The sequence below is a fragment of the Diabrotica undecimpunctata genome, chromosome 4, assembly GCF_040954645.1.
Source record: "Diabrotica undecimpunctata isolate CICGRU chromosome 4, icDiaUnde3, whole genome shotgun sequence".
NCBI classification, from domain to species: Eukaryota; Metazoa; Arthropoda; class Insecta; order Coleoptera; family Chrysomelidae; genus Diabrotica; species Diabrotica undecimpunctata.
Genome location: NC_092806.1, coordinates 144,338,638 through 144,359,218, shown reverse-complemented (window position 1 = coordinate 144,359,218; position 20,581 = coordinate 144,338,638). Strand labels below are relative to the sequence as shown.

The window sequence follows — 20,581 nt, the reverse complement described above, 5'->3', positions numbered from 1 at the left end:
AAATACTCTAGTATTGGAATGATATCACAATGCAACTGTTTCTATTTTATATTAGATGAGGACAGTGTGTTATTTTGTATTTATTTTGTCAGGTATATTATTTTTGTATTTTTTTTTGGGGAAGAGAGGGAAGGGAAGAGAGTTTTGTTGTACCCATATTTAAATGAGGTGAGAAAAAAACATTAAAAATTTACGAATTATATGCATTCCGTTTTCAATATATTAATTTTGCAACAGTTTGATAGGTATAAACAGCTACCTTGGTTGTGCAGGGGGCTTATTTCAGAGCTTCCGTAGAGCCACATTTGCTGATGATATAGCACTATTAAATTTAGATACAGATCCTGAAAGAGCTATAAACATTATAATTGCTGATAAATTGCGTTAGGCTGACGGTCAGTTTCTGCTTACAAGCGAAGCATCAACATCTCCAGAAGATGCCAACCCCTAGTGTTGGCGAAACGTCGAGAACAAATCTCAACAGAAGACAACGGCCCAACAGCCCGAATAAACACATTATAATTGCTGTAATTACTACTATAAGTCAGACTTAAACAGTAAAAAATAAAGAAAACACTGATAAATCTACACATGTAACTTTAACAACCAGAAGACAAGCATGCCCTTAAGTACAAAAGTTTGAAGTAAAATATTTAGGGATACTCAAATTAAACATAATTTAACAGCTATTAGAAAAAAGTTTTAACTCTCACCCGAGAATAAAATATTGATATACAAGATCATCCTTAAACTAATTTGGACTTACAGAGTTGAACTCTTAGGTTGGAATAAATTTTTTATTGCCAAAATACTTTAAAATCTCTAGTCCAAAATTCTTTAAACAATACACAATGCTGCATGGTATATTTTGACTTACAGACTTACTAGAACCTAGTCCAAAGTCTTTGGGTATTATAAATTATACAGGCCAACAACAAAAAAAGATTTATAAAACTTTTCTTACAAATTTATGTGAATGCTATGTATTTTTTGGTGCTAAAAAATGTAGCACTCACAGTTTCTCACACAATGACAGTGGTTTATTCTACATTATAATAATTTGAAAAAGACAAAATGCCGAAATACATTAAAATGATGCATTAGTAGAATAATACCGTTTATCTAATTCTTATCTTGTAATAGTATACTGTACAATCATCTCAGGAATCAATGCTTTTTTATTTTGTTTATCTTTTTTCTGTAAAACTTCTCAAGTAGCTTTTTTCCTATGCGAGGCACTCTGTTTTTCCTGATGAAGTCTTTAAAAGTAATCATCCATCATGATGATGTTCCAATGTCCGTGGTATCGTTTGATGACCTTGATATCCTGGTGGAATCATTCGTCTTGTTCTTCATTGACATCACCCAGATTTTCAGGGAAAAAGTCAAGATGGTTATGCATAAAGTAGATTTTAAGGTTCATTAGACATCCCAAATCTTTCAACGTATCTAATAAGTTAGCTAATATATGCTCATTGTTAGGGTCTCTCACATTAACTTAAAACCTGGTTACAACTTTTTTGAATACAATCCAAGCTTCTTTTTCTTTAGTAGTCATCTTGGTTTCAAAGGTGGAGTCGAACATCATTTTACGAATATCTGATCCAACAAAACACCTTCTTTTTATTTGGCTTCTGATAGATGGAAAAACGTTTCACTCAAGTACTTGAAACATTTTTTGGGCAGGGCCTTAACAAACTGTTAACGCCATGTGTTAAAACATTTCTTATGGGCCAATGTTTTGTGGTACAGTGTTTTTTTCTTGCTTTACTGTCCTATTCACAAATAAAACATGTAAACTTTGTAAATACATTTTGTTGACCAAGTAGCATCCAAACAACTTTTAAATCTTCACAGGTCATCCAATTTTGAGCTGAATAGATGATTTTATGTTGAATTGTTTTAAGATTTTCATATATCTCTTACATATGAACTAAATGAGTAATAGGAAATGAAGTGTTTCCATTGTGTAAGAGTATAGCTTTTAAACTTGTTTTTGACGAGTCTATAAAAAGCCTCCAATCATCCTTATTATACTTAATAACAAACTCATTTATTTGACCACCAATATCATGACAGTAGACCAAATTCCTTTCCTGCCTAAAAAACTGAGCACACTGGTAATCTCTGTACCTGTACTTGTAAATAGATATACCAGGCGACCACAAATTATTTTCTTCTAATCTCGAGCCAAGCAATTCTGATTTTTCCTTTGTTAAACCCAAATCTTTTACTAAGTCATCTAACTTAGCTTGTGTAAACAACTGTGGTTTCAAATTTTCTGAAGGATACTGAAATTCACCATCACTTCCTGGACCACTCTTCTCAGATTCTGATTCACTAGTATTTAAAATGTTATTAATACATAGAGGAGTTTTAGAGACTGACAGTTCAGGTCCATGCTTTACCGGACGGATAGCAGACGGGAGGTTAGAATCATTTAAATTATTTTCTTGCTCTCTCCCTACCATAGACACTGCAAATCTGAAATGATTTCTTCTTTCTACGACAACTTCTTTAAATACTTAACACAAACATAACATACATTGTGAGAAGACCAACCTTTGTCTTGGTCACCAATTTTCACACCAAAATATGCAAAATACACCTTTTTTACAAAGTCAGTAATGTTTCCTTGATGGTTTTTTATTAAAAAATCACCACATATGTAACAAAATGTATTTGGATAGTTTTTACAATCGCGACTAGCCATACTTAAAAGGATATGAGTCAAACACTGAAAAGTGAGGTTATGTTTATTAGAATAAAGGCACTATACAGCTGTTAGTGAAGAAAAAGAAGAACAAAGAGTGTTGTATGATTCATTAACAGTGCTTCCAACCAAGTAACATTAGATTTCTCTGTCTGTTGGACAAAATAAAAATTAATTATGCAATTTTAAATGTTAAATTGTGAATGTTTAATTGTGATCAGCTATGAGTGCCATCGAGTGTTAAACAGATGTAGTAAAAATAACACAAAGAGTACCAGTTTCTCCGGAGTTAATCAATGTTTTACGTTTTTAAATAAATTAAAATGAAAATGTCTCAATATTATTTCCGATTGATGCGTTGGTTTCAATGTTCCCGTTTTACATTATTATTAACAATTGTATGAAAGTATTATATGTTTTATTGTATATTTTATTTATAAGTTTTAGCCACCTTTAGTTATGTTTAAAGACCAATCAATATATTTACCATACCAAGAAGGATTTTTCTTTTAAATATTTATTTCAAATCTATTACCCATAATAAATCAGCAAGTCACCATCCACCTAGATGAAGGTTAAGATTTTCACTTGAAAATGACATTCACATTGTTAAAAGGTTCTAGCACGACATTTTTTACAAACAAGTTAAATACTGTTGGTATTTATTTATTTAAAAGTCTGGTATTAGGGATGCCTACTTTTCCTAATTACATTATTATGTATTATATGAAAGATATGAAATAATTTCTTATAGGAAATTTTTCTTTTTACTTTTATTTTTGTCTAGCACTACTTTTTGGATAAAGATAAGTTTAAAAAAAAAATCGGTTGCCTGTAAAGTCGGTTTTACGGGCGAAGATTTTACGTGACAACGTCTTTTTCTCGGTAGAATATTTATTGATATGAATATTATTAAATTGCACAATAGGAACAAGGAATTGAATGAAAATAAGAATTGCACAAATTTTAACTATAGAAATATATTTTGTTTACTAAAACATTGTACATGTAAACTTAAACTTAACTAATTTCTATTTGAGTGATTTTGTTGAGGATAGGACGATGATAGGAGAAATATGAAATGAAAGGAAGTGTTTCTGCTGTAATGTGTCTTGCGAAAGTCAAGTCGATGGTTGTTCCTTTTAACGTAGTTGACTGAGACGCAAGGCATTCGCCGGTCCGGCGGGCCTCTCTCTCGTTCGGTGACTCATCGTAACAGACGTGAGCGGGCGTTACACTTTTTCATGAGTGACTCCGAGCCACAACCTAATTTAAGACGTTGTCACGTCAAAAAAACACAATATTTTAAAATAGTTTTGATATTCCTCTAAGTTTCCATTTTCAGATCGAAAGATAATTTCTTATCTGGGACAGTTATTTGCCAAATTCAATTTTTTCGTGCAAAATTTGAATTGGTTTTAATATCTTTAAAAACTATTATATTTGATCTTTTCTCATATAAAAGTCTGTACAGTAAAACGTCTTATTTCGGACAATTGTCGAAAGAGGGTACCCCTCTTAAACGCATATTTGAAAAGTAAAAAAAAATATTCTAATAATAAAAAACTGTGACAATAATATTTAGATAAAATTTTGTGAAAATTACACCCTTAATACTAGTCGTTAGTCTTCTATACTCGGTTCTAAGAATATCATTGATTTTAAACAATTAACAAGTGGATATCATATAATATATGGTTAATATTATTAGGTTATAGTAGCCTAACACGCCTCAATACGTCGATATACGTGTAGAGCAATGTTAGATCTTGAATTGAAAATAAATGCAATTGTCTACTTTTATTTCAACGTATTTTCTCTACGTAAAGAGTGCAAAAAATGTTTTTAAGGGTAAGCTGTAGATGTATTGTCGGAATAGAAGGTTATTCCTAGCATCGCCCAATAGCTTCCAAAAATAGTGACATATTTCTTTTCTTTTTTATGGGTCTCCATAAAAAAATATCAAGCATTTTAATTGAAACTACTGTGGCAGGTTATAAAAAAGGTAAAAACTTACAGGGGATTTGTGCTTTTACTATCAGTTGAATATTTGAGTATAAGATGAAAATAAGTATTCCATATATATATATATATATATATATATATATATATATATATATATATATATATATATATATATATATATATATATATATATATATATATATAAGTACTCCATTATATTTAACTATTCCAACATAATAATCATTCTTCCCAATACTTATTATTATTCTGAAGCTATTTTCTTGTGGCATCTTAAAGTTAGTACTATTTTAATAAGAATAAGCCACAATTGAAGTTTAAAATAAATTTATTAACGTTTCAATTTCCACTTCGGAAATCGTTCTCAAAATATAAACTTTAATAAACCAAATAAATTTTGTTTTTTGTTACTTGGTAAAAAATTTTTGTAATAATTTAATTTTATCTGGCTCATTTATATTGACAATTCAGACATACATTATACATTTTAAAGTAGACGACTTTAAAATGATATTGCCAATATTGCTAAGTTGCGTTCCTGGGACGACTTTATTATAAGATAGTTCATTCGATTACATGATGAGGAAAAAACCTTATAATACTATCCCGACGTGGTAAGTATTTGATCTTACATTTAGTTTATGCTCAATAAATACCAAATTCTAATTTTATATGTATGTTTTTTAAAAAACATTAATTATGTATCCTCGATATGTTACTGGCTTACTAATAGTGGTATTTTTTTTTTGTTAGCTTTCTCTGTTAGCTAATATGGGTAACCAGATCTGACTGCATTCTAGCGAGGAATATACGACACAATTGGTCTCATTTAGCATAATTAGAGCCGCTTCAAAGAGGGTGAAGTAACAACAGACAGACAGAAAATACTTGAAATAGTCGAAAAATTCTACACTATATTACCTATACACAAACCAAATTAACAATAACGTAAATGAAGACGGTAGACAAAAGGTTCATAATCAGAGATCTAAGGACATTCCCGAAATTACTCAAGATAAAATAGAATATGCACCCAAAAAAATGAAAAACAACAAGGCGTCAGTAGATGATATAATAGTTATAGAAGCTATAAAACTTGGCTGAACTTCTCTTCTGAAAAAAATACGAGACCTCTTCAATCTCTGCTTGTATAGTCAAAAAATTCCTATAGTTTGAAATAACTCCATTACAATTCTTCTGCATAAAAAGGGTGACAACATGAACCTAGAGAATTACAGGCCAATTTCTCTACTCAACCATTTATACAAATTGTACACCAGAATAATAACCAATCGGTTGTAAGCAAAATTTGAGCTATATCAACCAATAGAACAGGCTGATTTTCGCCCTAACTACGGTACAAATTACCACATACAGTGCATAAAAGTCTTGATTGAAAAATCAATTGAATAAAATAGACCTCTAGTACTAACATTTATAGACTTCTATAAAGCGTTTGATACTATCGAACTACCCGCAATTCTAAAGGCATTAGAAGAGTGTCTAATTGATCATAGGTACACCAATATTATAGAAAATATATACAGAAATGCGACAACAACTATAAATCTGCACGGTCCTACCAATAAGATACATATCAGGAGAGGTATTCGACAGGGAGATACTATGTCGCCTAAGTTGTTCATTACTGTAATTGAGCATGCTTTGAAGTCACTGGAATATGAAAGTAAAAGGAATAAATATTGTTGGAGAGATGCTTAGTCATCTACGATTCGCAGATGATATTGTTCTGATTTCAGATGACCTAAAGGCTGTCAGTGATATGTTGAATGAACTCAGCGATGCAGCACGTAAAGTAGGTCTAAATATTAACTATCAAAAGACAGAAATGATGACTAATTTAGTTCCAAGCCATCCTTTAAGGGTAGAATTTCTTTTAGGACTTTACTTGAATCGTTCCATTGAACTCTATGTTCATTTTTCCATGCGTGTTTACATATTTGACATCTATCAAATTCTGTATTTTCTAACATATAATTGCCTTGATGTTTCACCTAAATAAACCTGATCGCATTCTCAAGGTATTTTATAAATACAATTCTTTGTTATTTCTTGTTTATTGTTAGCTTTAATTTTAGATAAAATAGAGCTCAGTGTGTGTTTTGTTTTGAATGTTGTTGTAATGTTGAATTATATTAATCTTTTTAAGTTTTTTTTAATAATCCTTTTATGTATGGTTTTATTAATTTCCTCGTATTATTCCTTTATACTGTAGGATCTCGTTCTGTTGTTTTCTGTGTTTTTGTTCTATTTGGTCGATTGTTGAAAATTCCTTATTTATAAACGATAAAGGATAATCATTTTTTAATAAAACACATGTTAACAAATGTTTTTCCTCTAAGAACGAATTTTCGTTAGAACAAGTTATTTTGGCTCAATCCTATTAATTGATTATTTCTACATGAAATTGTTGCATCCTGGTGATAGTACTATAAAATTACTTTTGCTTAAAAAGTTTTAGATTTTTTGGCATATGCGTATCAACTAAGTTTTAGGTAAATCTTGAATTTTGAAAAAATGGATCAGATAGAAAATTCGCCAATTTCACAAGGACGATCACCATTTACAATAAATATTAAAATTAAATTAAAGGCAGCTTTAAAAATGACACAAATGATCTTCTTTTTCTTCTTTTTTTATTGTTTCTTCGTTAACCACGGGTCAACAGGATAAGAATTTTTGACACTTTTTTAAAGTTATTATCTTTGATAATTTATTTAAGTTTATTCTTGGTTAAATTAAGTGAAAGCTTATGTGGTGGAACGCAAATTTCACATAAACTAAATCTAAATTGACGTACTAAGTATCTTAGTTTCAGTACCTATTCTATTAATATTCAAGATTCGTTCGTCTCTCAAAAATTCTTATGCTTGTTGACATTTATAGAAGCAATAAGAACAGGCCCTTTGTCAATCCTAACTTCACCTGTTTATAATATTAATTCAATTTTTAAATTATTATTAACAAATAACAAATTCACAAAAAAATACTTATTACTTAAAACAATTTCCATATTGTGAAATATTTATAAAACAAAATAGCATTTATGTTGCTTATGTCGCTATTATATTTTTCTGCCAAACAAAGTTTATACAAAAAGCTTGTCAACTATACAAAATAACGTCAACAAATAGCAAAAAAGCTAAAAGCCGATGGATTATGAGGCCATATTAAATACTCATTTAATTAAAAAACTGAAAACTTGTCAAATTATTTCCCTAAGTAAATATTATGCAAAAAAATTGAAATTAATCGAAGACGTCACAATAAAACAGTCTAAAATAACACAAAAAACCCCAATTCGACAATAAGATCAGTACTACTAACTTTCGATTTTCTTTCTTTCTTCAATTTCGGCACGAATGGTTTCCATTTCATGAGGATGTTCAATTAAAAGAAATATAAAAGCCCCAAATAGTAGGTAAATAATAAGAAGGCAGAAAAGAATGAACCATTCCGTTTTGTTCATTGTTGTAATTACTAAAAACAAAATATATAAGGATTTGATAAGTGTTTGTCAAATATCTTTTTGTGTAAGTAGATTTTAAAAAAAAAAAGCAAACATATCATTTATTATTAAATTTGATATTGTTCTACAAGATTACACACTTCTCTTGAAACCTTTGAGGTACAAATAGGTTTTCGTAGTTATCTACCTAGACTATTTCTCCACTATCTCACTATTTTACAATAATGTTTTTATTTTCTCTACTAACGCCATTCCCCCAGATCATCGTAAGCATTTGGGTGTTTTATTTGGTCCTGAGTTTTGTACTGTGTGTTATAGAAGTCCACCATTATTCCAATCTAGTCTACTTTTTTTAATTTATCTTGATTATCCTGATTATCCTGATTATCTGATTATTTATTTAGGCTATTATGTGGAGGATCTCCTTTTTTATAAAATATACTTATGGGCTTGTTCATGATGTATCTACACTAAGTTGCAAAAATTCGATCCACGCCTTTTTTATAGAGAAGAATTATATATAGGGCATAGATTTAAGAAGAAACAATAAATGTAGACATGCAACATAATTAATGCAAAAATATTATTTATTTATAGAATCACATTAAACATATTAGAAAATTGAAAAAATAAAAAGTTGGTTTGTTAATGAAAAACTTTATAACAAAATAATATGCTGTCATTTGTTATGAATAACAACTGACTGTGGTAATTACATTTTGAACATAAAGTTGGCACTAAGCTCAGGTACGTTGTTTGGGCAAAGTTGCCAAAATTAAAATCGTCTTTCCAGTGTGTCCCAAAAATGTTCGATTGGAGTAAGGTCAGGGCTAAAAGCTGGTCAATTTATACGTACAATGCCGATGTCTTCTAAGTACTCCTTGACAATTCTAGCACGGTAGGGACCCGCTTTATTATGCGCGCATAAAACTAAAATTAGGTCCTATGAATAACTCAGAGGTACCATATGCTCATCTAAAATGGTTGTTATATACCTTGCTTCTATTATAGAATCTCCATCCACAACAATTAAGTCAGTACGCGCATCGGAACTAAAACCAGTCTAAACTATAACTGAGCCTCCTATATACTCTATAGATTATTCTGTCGGCAATATTGCATTGGATAATTTGTTCTCCTCTTTTTTTCCAGATTCATTCGAGAGCATTTGGCGACCTTAAGCAAAATCTGGACTCATCAGAGTCCAAAACATTACTCCAATCTACGTAATTCCAATAGGTATATTTTCTTGCAAAAGCAAGTCGAGCTCTGCGGTGTTCCACGGATAAGTGTGACCATAAGACTGGTCTTCTGGATAATAAATTCACTTCATGAAGTTGTCGACGAACTGTCCACCCACTGATATCCATATTTGTGCCTTGGTTCAGGGGATTTACCAGCTCAATTAACGTTGGATGTGTATTTCTTCAAAACGAACAAACCAAAACTCTTACAGCATCCGTTCATGTTAATGTCAATTTAATACAATTAAAAATTCTGAACTCAAAAAGTTTTAATACCAAATTGGTCTGGTTGTTAAAATTAGTAGAATAACCTAATAATTTCTCACTGCTGATTAAACCTAAATTTTTGACAAAAACATAATTTCCTATTGTTTACAGGGTGAGTCATATCTATTGGGACATATGGCTATTGGGCCAAATATGCCTCAATAAAATGTTGCTAAGAAAAAAGATACAGGGTGTTAAAGTTAATATTTGTTTTTCGTTTTTTGCTAATAGTTTCCCTGTATATTTATAAATTGCTATCAAAATTGGCACAGAGGCATAATCTTAGACAAGAAATAGTATTTTATTTACAATTCTACGTTTTGTCATAGAGGGCGCCACGTGGATCATTCCTAATGATCAAATTGAGTCTAAACTTTTTCTGATGGAACTTTTTAGTAAATTTTATTAGAAAATATGACGTAAACATCATTTTTACGTAAAATTGGTACTCTTGTTTAAACATGATAATTTCAACCGTTTTCGATAAAAACGCAGTCGAACTGCTTAGAGTCTTAAAAAAGGATTTCAAATATTTTTTCATTTATCAAAAGTATGCTTTGGACTGTCAGATAATTGTTGTTGGTAAATGTCATTTGTTCAGAGTAAATTATTTTTGATGTGACAGTGTAGTGTAATGTTGCATTTTTTAAAAGTAATCATTACTTTTTTTGATTGAAATGCCTCGTCACAATCATTTTACTAATGAAGAAATGCGAGATATGATTTGCGTATACGCACAAGAAAATTTTTGCGGTCGCTCGGCAGCCAGAAGGTATGGAATGTTATACGCAAACAGAAGGCAACCAATCACAAAACTTTTGCAAGATTATATCGTAGTTTAGGTGAAACTGGGTTATTTCACACTAAAAATCGGGGTGGTCGACCGAAACAAATCACACCTAATCAAGAAGATGAACTTTTGGTTCGAGTAGATGAAAATCCTGAAATAAGTTCACGACATCTATCAGCAGCAACAGGAGTAAGTCAGTCGTCTATTGTTAGAATTCTAAAAAAAGAGAACCTCCATCCTTATCACTTCACTCCTGTTCAAAATTTACTTCCAACAGATCTTCCACGACGGTTACAGTTTTGCCAACGTATTCTGAATAAACATCGCAATGACAGACACTTTATTAAGAATATTATGTTCACCGACGAGACAACTTTTACCAGACGAGGGATTTTTAATTGGCGAAATAGTCATTATTGGGAAGAAGAAAACCAGCATGCTATTAAAGCTAGACATTTTCAGCATGAGTTTAAATTGAATATTTGGTGTGGCATTCTTATTTATTCTTATTTATTCTTTTTGGAAAATACTCTTAGTGATATTTTAGATGATTTGTCACTGGATGTAAGAAGAAAAATGTGGTTTATGCAGGATGGAGCGCCACCTCATTTTTCATTAGCTGTTCATCTTAATGACGTATTTCCTCAACGATGGATTGGCAGAGGCAGTGATTTTCAATAGCCACCAAGAAGTCCTGAGTACAAACCGCTAGATTTTTATTTTTGGAGACATATGAAGTTCTTAGTTTATGCCAATGAAATTAATACACGAGACGAACTTTGGAGATACATTCAAAATGCAGCTAATCTTATAAGAGGACAGAATAATATTTTTTTTAACGTCCGAAAATCCTTTATAAAAAGAATTAGAAAAGGCATAGAAATCGGAGGAGACCATTTAGAACATTTAGTTTGAGTTTTTGTGAGTTCTTTTAAGTTAAAGTGTGTTTAGTTTTGATTTATCGTCAAAACGGAAACCTTAGGTTAGTTGCAACTTTGTTTATTAGTTTGGTATTTGATAGTGGAATTGTAAATAAAATACTATTTCTTGTCTAAGATTATGTCTCTGTGCCAATTTTGATAGCAATTTATAAATATACAGGGAAACTATTAGCAAAAAACGAAAAACAAAAATTAACTTTAACACCCTGTATCTTTTTTCTCAGCAACATTTTATTAAGGCATATTTGGCCCAATTGCCATATTTTGGTCCAAATAACCTGTCCTTAGTCTATGTCCCAATAGTTATGACTGACCCTGTATAATATCGTAAGATCTCACTACAGGATCACTACGTTTATAACGTAGGTAATCAAACCCACATTTGCACACACACGTTTAAAATTAGGAGAATATATATTGATAATAGCTTGCCAGTTAAAAAGTAACTGTAAATATTTTTAATTCATTTAATAGTAATTAATTTTTGTCCAACATTTTATTTTGTTTATTTATTTTTTAAATAAAATACGCTGCTCGTTCTAGACAGCTAGCGCGCAACGCTACTGGTTTAAAGTGTGAGTTGTGTGAGTTTTTAGCATGGGTCGACAAAGATATAATAATATACTTACATATATCAGTGTCGTAGCGCCCTAACTCTACTTTACTTTATCCTTGACAGCTCGCGTTTTTAACAGCTGGCAATCCTAATTTGCAATCATTTTTTCTCAAGCAACCTTATATAATTATATTAAGAGAAAATTAGCTTTAATTTAGTATAAAAAATATGCAGATACGTCATGAGCAGCGTATTTTATTTAAAATAAATTTTTTGTCAAAAATGAATTGCCTACTATTGATTGAATTAAAAATATTTGCGGCCACTTTTTGACTGGCAACCTATTAATCAATGTATTCTCCTAATTTTAAATGTATGTAAAAAATGGAGGTTTGATGAACTACGTTATGAAAGTAGTAATCCTGCAATTGGATCTTGTACTATAAGAAATTTCATAAAAAATTTAAAAATAATGTATAAAAATGAATATTTGTCCGTATAAGAGGGATTCTCTAAATATATATGCTATATACCAAGTCCTAAATTTTAAAACTCGCAATAAATGGGAAATATGTCATGGATCGAATTTTTTACACCTAAGTGTAAGCATTTGCTTTACATTTACATATATTTTACATAAGATTTACTTTTAGATAAAATGAAACAATTCTCACCTGATACTCTTTTAAATATGCGTTTAATTTTTATTTTACATAAATTCCTTTGAGACAGATGTTTACACATTAGAATTAAAAATGTATTAATTAGAAGATACATACACACCTAAATATTTATAACGATTAACCAGTTTTTCTCTTATTATTTATTTATGTAAACATCAATTGTACCAGGCAACAAAACTTTGGTGTAGTTCTAGAAAAATTTCCACCCGCAAAATGTTATAAAAATAATCATGTAACTTTGGATTTTAATGTAAGTAATAAATACATAAGTAATTGGAAAATATTATCTAGCTCACAGCATAATTTGTAATTTACTACACTGTCTGCAACTATATTTCAGGCAGTAATACTGAAAATACATCACTTGTTGTCTTGGATTTTTGGATGAGAGGTACTTTCGAGATACTATTACTTAGTGAAAAAAAAAATGAGAGGTTAGAATTAGATAAAAAATAATAATAATAAGTGATCAAAAAGGAGGCTAAGCAAACATTTAAAAATATTAAATATTTACACTTATAACACAAGATCAGTGAAGAAAGATATAAATGTACAAGAACTAAAAAACGAACTATTTAATGTACATTGGAAAATCATCATTACAGTACTAACAGAAAGAAGAGGTGAGCAAACAATGATACTAAACTCCGGAAATCTACCATATTTAAAAGATGATGACCACAGCTACATTTTTATGTAATACATAAAATAGTTTTTCAATATTTCTGATTATACTAAACATCGAATAAAAACGTCAAACTAAACCAAAATATTGTAAAGGATCAAAAAAATAAAGTGTTCAATGTGTAAATATGAGGAGTAGTAAAGATAGTGGAAAAAAATGTTCTAAAACATGAAAGAAAGTCTTAATACGATTTGGAATAATATGGCCAGTATTATTAGAGATGTAAGCAAAGATAAAGCAAACAGAATAAAGCCAGGAGGTAAAGAACAGCTTCCCCTAAGAATGGAAAAGCTGACAAAGTAAAAGGAAACGCAAAAATAAAGCAAATGTATAACCAAAGATAAAGCAAAAGAATAAAACCCTAAACAGAATCACTAAAAATTATAAAACAGGGACTAAAAAAAATGGACTAACCCCAATTTAATAAAGAATCATATCGAATTATATTGTCAATCGAAAGCAACGGATGTTAATTAGATTAGGTGGATCCGAGATGAAAAAAATCTAATAGCAATTCACCAAAGGATGTAAAAATGGTCAAAAAAAAACCAAGACCGACAGATGGAACAAAATAATTATATTGGTGACCATGGAATGACGGTGACAAAGTAGAAGACCCTAACTTAGACAATTATATTATTAATATCAGTTGTTAATAACCAATTTTTGAGAACAAAACACTTTAGGGATTAAACTACTCTAGATTAAACATTTTGCACTTCTGGGAAGGTATTAATAAAATTAAATATATATCTAAAAATTTGTAAACACTTAATAGTGTCATAATTTTCAGAAGAACATGTTATTGTTTATACTTTGAAAAACAAAATTCATTAACTGAACTAGAAAAATGGCACTCAACTGGCCTTTTTTCATTTCAAGAAAAGATAAAACAAATTTTATGAAAATAGGAGAACCTGGTGGTGTTAGTTCTGATCACTCTCTAATACCACTAATAATCAGTAAGCATTATACACTCGCGATCATAAAATCCGGGTCACGTTGAAAATCACCAATATTTCATTTCTAACGAGCTTTATCGTAAATATTAATAACACAAATACAAACTAATGCATGTTTCTGAGAATTGTTGCGGTTTCCTTTGTAACAAAGAATTCCAATAGTGCCGATTTCGCGGTAAAGTGCACACTTCCCAAAATGAACGCTATCTGTAACTCCGCTTGTTTTAAATGTCTCGTTTGTACTTCGACTTTCTGTTCAAATGCAACGAACAAACGTTTATTATTGCCACAATTAGTGTTTATTAGTGCCATTATTAGTGTTTATTTTTTGACAAAAATGCCTTTGACTGTTGTTGAAACGGCACAAATTGTTGCACTTGTGGAAGACGGTCACACTCAACGGCAAGTCGCAAGAACTGTTGGCGTAAGCCTTTCTACGGTTCAACGAGTGCTTCAACGCTTTCAGGAGGCAAGTTTGCTAACCAGGCGACTTGGCTCTGGACGAAGAAGAACGACCAAGGCACTAGATAGCTGTTTTCTTGTGTTTCAGGCTTTACGAAACCGGACCTCAACTGCGGTTATGCATCAAAATCGTCTAGAGGAAGTACGAAATCGCAATTTTAGTGTTGCAACAGTCAGAAGAAGACTTCGTTCCTCTTGACTATCTTCTCGGGTAATGGCTAGAGGACCGCCACTTCGCCGGGTGCCTCAAGTTGCACGACTAGCTTTTGCTCGACTATACGCGCATTGGAGAATTAACGATTATAGCAAAGTGTTATTCTCAGATGAATCCCCTTTCTGCCTAACTGGATCCGATGGACGTGTAAGAGTTTGGAGGAGAACCGGTGAACGATTTTCACAAGCTTGCATTGCTCCAAGAATGCCATTTGGTGGAGGCTCGGTCATGGCTTGGGGAGGTATATCTTCCGACTTCCACACAGAATTACCCTTCATCGAAATGGGTCCCTAACTGCACGAAGGTACATTACGGAGATTCCGAAAGAACATGTTATGCCCAACATGGCAGGGCTTTGAGAAAACGCCGTTTTTATGCAGGACAACGTGCGACCGCACGTTGCCAGGATCAGTATGTAATACTTGGACGAAGTTGGAATTACGAGGGTACCCTGGCCAGCTAGGTGTCCGGACCTGAATCCCATCGAACATCTCTGGGACGATTTGAAAAAACGTATTCAAACCCATACACCTCCTCCTAACAACGCACAGGAGCTTAAGGATCTGTTAGTGAGAGAGTGAAATAACATACCACAACACGGAGAAAAATTGAGAGTATGCCCCGTCGTCTGCAAGAGGTTATTAGAGCAAGGGGAGGCAATACACGATATTGGTCATTGAAATTTCACTGATTTTTTACCACGTTCTGTATTTTCCATTTTTTTTTTTTTTCGTATGTCTGTTTTATCAACAATTTGATTTGTTTTCTGTTTTGTTCAATAAAAACAATAAAAAACCATTTTTTTTCTTTCAAAACAAACATTGATGACAAATAAAAAATACATTCGCCAAAAAAAAAGTTATTACTGCACCAGAGGCAAAAATATTTAAGAAACTTGAAATTTTCAAGATGACCCGGATTTTATGATCGCGAGTGTACTAAGGGAAAATAACTCTACCCTAACCAGTAACAGAATGGACTAGGCTAGCTTTAGACAGGATTTAAGTGACAGAATTGACCTAAATGTTCCAATAAAAACTAATGAACAACTTGATAAAGAAACGGAGAAACTAACCGTAAATATACAACAAGCAGCATGGAACAATAGCAAACAAATTATAAGAAAAACTCAAACTTAAAATTGTTGCAAAAAAATTCGAGAACTGCTGCAAAAAAACGAAAAGCTAGGAAAACATGGTGAAAAACCAGAACTGCAGAAAATAAAAATGTATTAAGTAATCTCACTTAACAATTAAAAAGATAAATCGATATAGTCAAAAATGAATGAATAAAAAAAATACCTAAACAGTTTGACAGATGACGAAACTACTGACTACTCGTTGTGGAAATGTACAAAAAGAATAAATAGACCAACGCACCAGATTCCGCCAATTAGAAAAGAAAATGGAAGATGACCACGTGACGGAAAACAAAAAAGCAAATCTGTTTGTTTCATAATTAGGGAATATATCCAAAAATACGAAACGGAAAATAACCTACTACCCCTAAAGAAGTAACCAAAGTAATCAAAAACAATGTAAATCCCGAAAAGGCTCCGGAATTTGCCCCAATAACAGAAGAAATACTCCAACAATTACCTAGGAAGGCTATCGTTAACCTCCCAAACATTACAAATGCAGTATTTAGGTACAATTTGTACTAATAATGTGAACACAACAGCTAAATTAATCGTGATTTTCCAACAAAAAATATTTTTAAACGATGAAAAGATTGCCAATGTGAGTCCATAATACCAGTATATGGGAAATTAGTCGATACTCACAATCTTAAGTAGATTTTATTATTTAATGATGGTAAATTTTGGGCTACCAGTTTCAAGGCTTACAATATATGTCCCATTATCAGGCCCCAGTATGTTAGTATTAATAATATTAAAAACTACAAGCTTAATTTTTTAGACAAAAAATTGTTGAGAACGATAAAAGTACGCAAGACTGCGTACCTTGGACACATACTGAGAAATAATAAATATAGTCTTCTGCAGGTCATCATGCAGGGTAGAGTCGATGGCAAAAAGGGAATAGGTAGAAAGAGGAAGTCATGGCTGCGAAATATTCGAGACTGGACAAACATGACTGTAGACGAATTATTCCACGTTGCAAAAGACAGAGAAGCTTTTAAAAATGTGGTCGCCAACCTCCGGTAATGGGGACGGCATAGGAAGAAGAAGAACAAGCTAATACAACATAAAACAACCAATGAACAACTGAAACACAATAACAAAAAACTAATAAAGAAACAAACAAACAAATATTGTGTTTCGGTTGTTTATTGTTTATTTTATGTTGTTTTAGTTTATAGTTTTTAATATAAATAGTACTGGGGCGTGATGATGGGGTATATTTTGTAAACCTTGAAATCGGTAGCCCAAAATTTACTATCATTTAATAATAAAAACTACTTAATATTGTGAGTATTGACTCTTTTCACGTATACTGAAAGAAATATTTAAAAAAAATGTCTGGAAAATGCTACCCAAGGCATAAAAATATACGGTGAGCTTGTAATCCTTAGAAATGCCGATGACACGGTGATCCTTGGCAGTTTCATAGATAATTCACATCAGTCAATGGAAAGAGTTAATGCAGTCAATGAGGACTACGGTTTGAACCTCCACTTCAATAACACAAAATGGATGCTGATAGGCAGAAAACAACAACCTGCTCGACAGTACTAATGATTATGTAGAATATTACGTATACCGTGCCACCAACGTAAATGCAAAATGGGAATACGCCACACAAATTAAGTCAAGATTAGAATGAGCTAGAGCAGCATTTAACAATATAAAAAAACTTCTCATAAAAGGAGTTCCTTTTTTTCGATCTTACTGCATGGGCAGAGGTCTGGACGCTGACATAGACGCTCATGAAAAAACTAGAAACATTTGAAATGTGGGTTTATCGACGCATTCTTTGTATATAAAGGAAATTCACAGAATTGTAAAAGAAAAAGAAATCGCGAGGACAATTAAACAAAGAATATTTTATTATTACCAGAATAAAGGAAGATATTGAAGCCGCAGCCAAAGATAAAATAAGAACAGAAAACTGTGCCCGTAAAAATCATTGTTTAGACGAAGAATGCAAGAATGCAATAAAAGAAAAAAAAATGAAGCCTACAGAAAGATGCTTACTTGACGAAGTAGAACAACTATAGAGAATTACCAGACAAAGAGAAGATAAAAAAAGAGGATACAAAAAAGAAAAAAATGAAACCACTTATTGTATATATTATTATACAAGAAAAGGAGATATCTTTGAATGCTCAAAGCACAGAGAAGTTACGTTTGTAAATTCAACGTATGAAATATTTTTTACAATACTATGCCACCGTATGGCACCTTATGCAGAACGAATAGTAGAAACATTCCAGAATGGTTTCAGAAGTAATAAATCGATAATTCATAGGTTTGCAGTCATAAGACAAATTAAAAAAAAAACACTGAAATATGGCATAGATACTTATCACATACTTATAGACTACAAAGCAACCTACGACCAGGTAAATGGAAGAGAAATGTTTAAAGCAATAAAAGAGCTAGGAGTACCAAATGAGTTGGTAAATTTAACAAAACTAACTCTTGAAAAAGTTCGAATTCAGGTGGAACTGTTTGAACCTTGTAAAATAATTAACGCGCTGTGCCAGGGAGACCCTCTCCTGTATACTGTTCAATCTGGCTTTAAAAAAAGTATTACGTATATCACAAATTACAGACACTGGCTGAATATATAACAAATCAGTGCAAATTCTTGCTACTATGCGGATGATATAAATATTGCTGGGAAAACTGAAAACGCTGTAAGATGGGCGTATGTAGCACTAAAGGAACCAATTACAAATTGAATTTAATAATAAACACCAACAAAACTAATTACATGAAAATAAGCACGCGACCACAAATTCCACGAACACTTTAAAAAACGACGTCATCGAAGCAGTGAATAAATTGGTATACCTGGGAGCGCTCGTTAACACTGAAAATACATAATATTACTGCAGAGATTAACCGAAGAATTTGCAATCTTCTTCTTAAATCCTTAATTCAGCTAGAAAAAACGCTCCTTGATAGACCCATTGATCAGAGAAGAAGATGAAGACCCAGAACAAGGTTCCTTGACAACATCGATGAAGACATGAGAAATATGGGAATACGTGTTTGGCAGAGAAAGGCGATGGATAGGAACGAAGGGGAAGAAGTTATTGAGGAAGCTAGGACTCAAGCAGGATTGTAAAACCAGAATAAAAACTTGAATATCTAGGCTACGTATTGAGACACTATAAGTACCGCCTATTTCAAGTGATTATCCAGGAAAAATAGATAGCAGGTGAAAGCCAGGCAGAAGAAGCATATATTCGGGGCTCCAAAATCTGCGGAAATGGTTCAGACTTACATGGGACGAACTATTTAAAATTGTAAGCAAGATCGTAATTGCGAAACTAATAGCCAACTTTCGCAGCCGATAGGGCACCTTAAAAGGAAGATGTTTCTCTACAAAGAACATGCAAGATCATTTTGAATTATCCTGACCAATAAAACTAAGGAGAATAATGCTATAGGAATTTAAAAAATCGCAATATGTAAGCAATTAAGAGAAAAACTGGTATTTTTACAATTACAGAATATAAAGCTTCTTTTATAATCAGAAATAGTTGTTATAGTCAGTTATTTAATACAATAAACTAAACCAAAGTATAAAATGAGAAATGTAAAAGCAAAAATATTTTAATTTATATTTTATATGTAACAAGAAATACTAACCTTATAGAAAAACAAAAAAAAAGTGTTAACAAGTTAGGGGAAAACGACTAGTTTTAGTGCACTTAATTGATATTCTTTTATAAATGAGTACATCTAGTTCTGTTTCATTGTAATGGCTGTATCTATATACCACATGTACCACTTGAACCCCAGACGGTGTAATATATAAATTAGTAATTAAGCAACATCAGATATAGGAAGAAAACTATTAAATTAAGATCTCAATCTCAATCTCATCAGAATCTTTATTTATTTTATTTCAGCGAATATTAAGTATTTTATTGAGATTTAGGTTGAAGTCATTTTGCCTATCTTGAAATTACGTACTTGCTTAATAGGTGCGTGAGTTTAGAATAGTATGAGGATCAAGCACATAAAAAATTAGATCAGAATTCAGAGCTTTTAACGTCTTATAAAGAATTTATTTTAGAAATAGTTTTTGAACAAGAATAATTCAATAAAAAATCCAAAAAGCTATACTCAAGCGATTAGCTCTTAGCGTTACTTTTATGTCACAATACAGTGGCGCCATTGATTAAGATTTTGTGGCGCACTTGGAATGAATTTTGACATGATAAGCGATCAGTATTATTATTTGCATCTTTCGAAATTGTGTTCCTTTAAATAAGTCAAAAAAAAAAACATCGAAATATATGGACTTGTTCGATACAAAATAACAGATTTGTAAAAGGAGAAAATTTAACAAAAATTAAAGGAAAAGTAATCTACGGGCGTTCTGAAGTCGTAAAGTAAAATGGGGTGGGTTTTTAAGGGTTTTTAAGGTTTATCACGATTGTCGAAAAACCTA

The 20,581-nt window shown here is 31.6% G+C and overlaps 1 protein-coding gene across 4 annotated transcripts in view; it reads right to left on the bottom strand.

Annotated features, from left to right (window-relative positions):
• Ork1 (open rectifier K[+] channel 1) overlaps window positions 1-20,581 on the bottom strand; it is a 115,658-nt gene that overhangs the window by 75,790 nt on the left and 19,287 nt on the right. Inside the window, exons 1-2 of one of the 4 annotated variants that reach the window (XM_072530438.1) lie at window positions 19,774-19,881; window positions 8,045-8,197 (exon numbers count right to left, since the gene is read on the bottom strand). The exons of 2 other annotated variants lie outside the window; for them this stretch is intronic. In XM_072530438.1, the coding sequence (XP_072386539.1) occupies window positions 8,045-8,186 (142 nt within the window). In that variant the 5' untranslated portion in view covers window positions 8,187-8,197; window positions 19,774-19,881. Of the gene's footprint in view, window positions 1-8,044; window positions 8,198-19,773; window positions 19,882-20,581 lie in introns of those variants that run through there. One more of the 4 variants, XM_072530439.1, reaches the window with a different exon arrangement.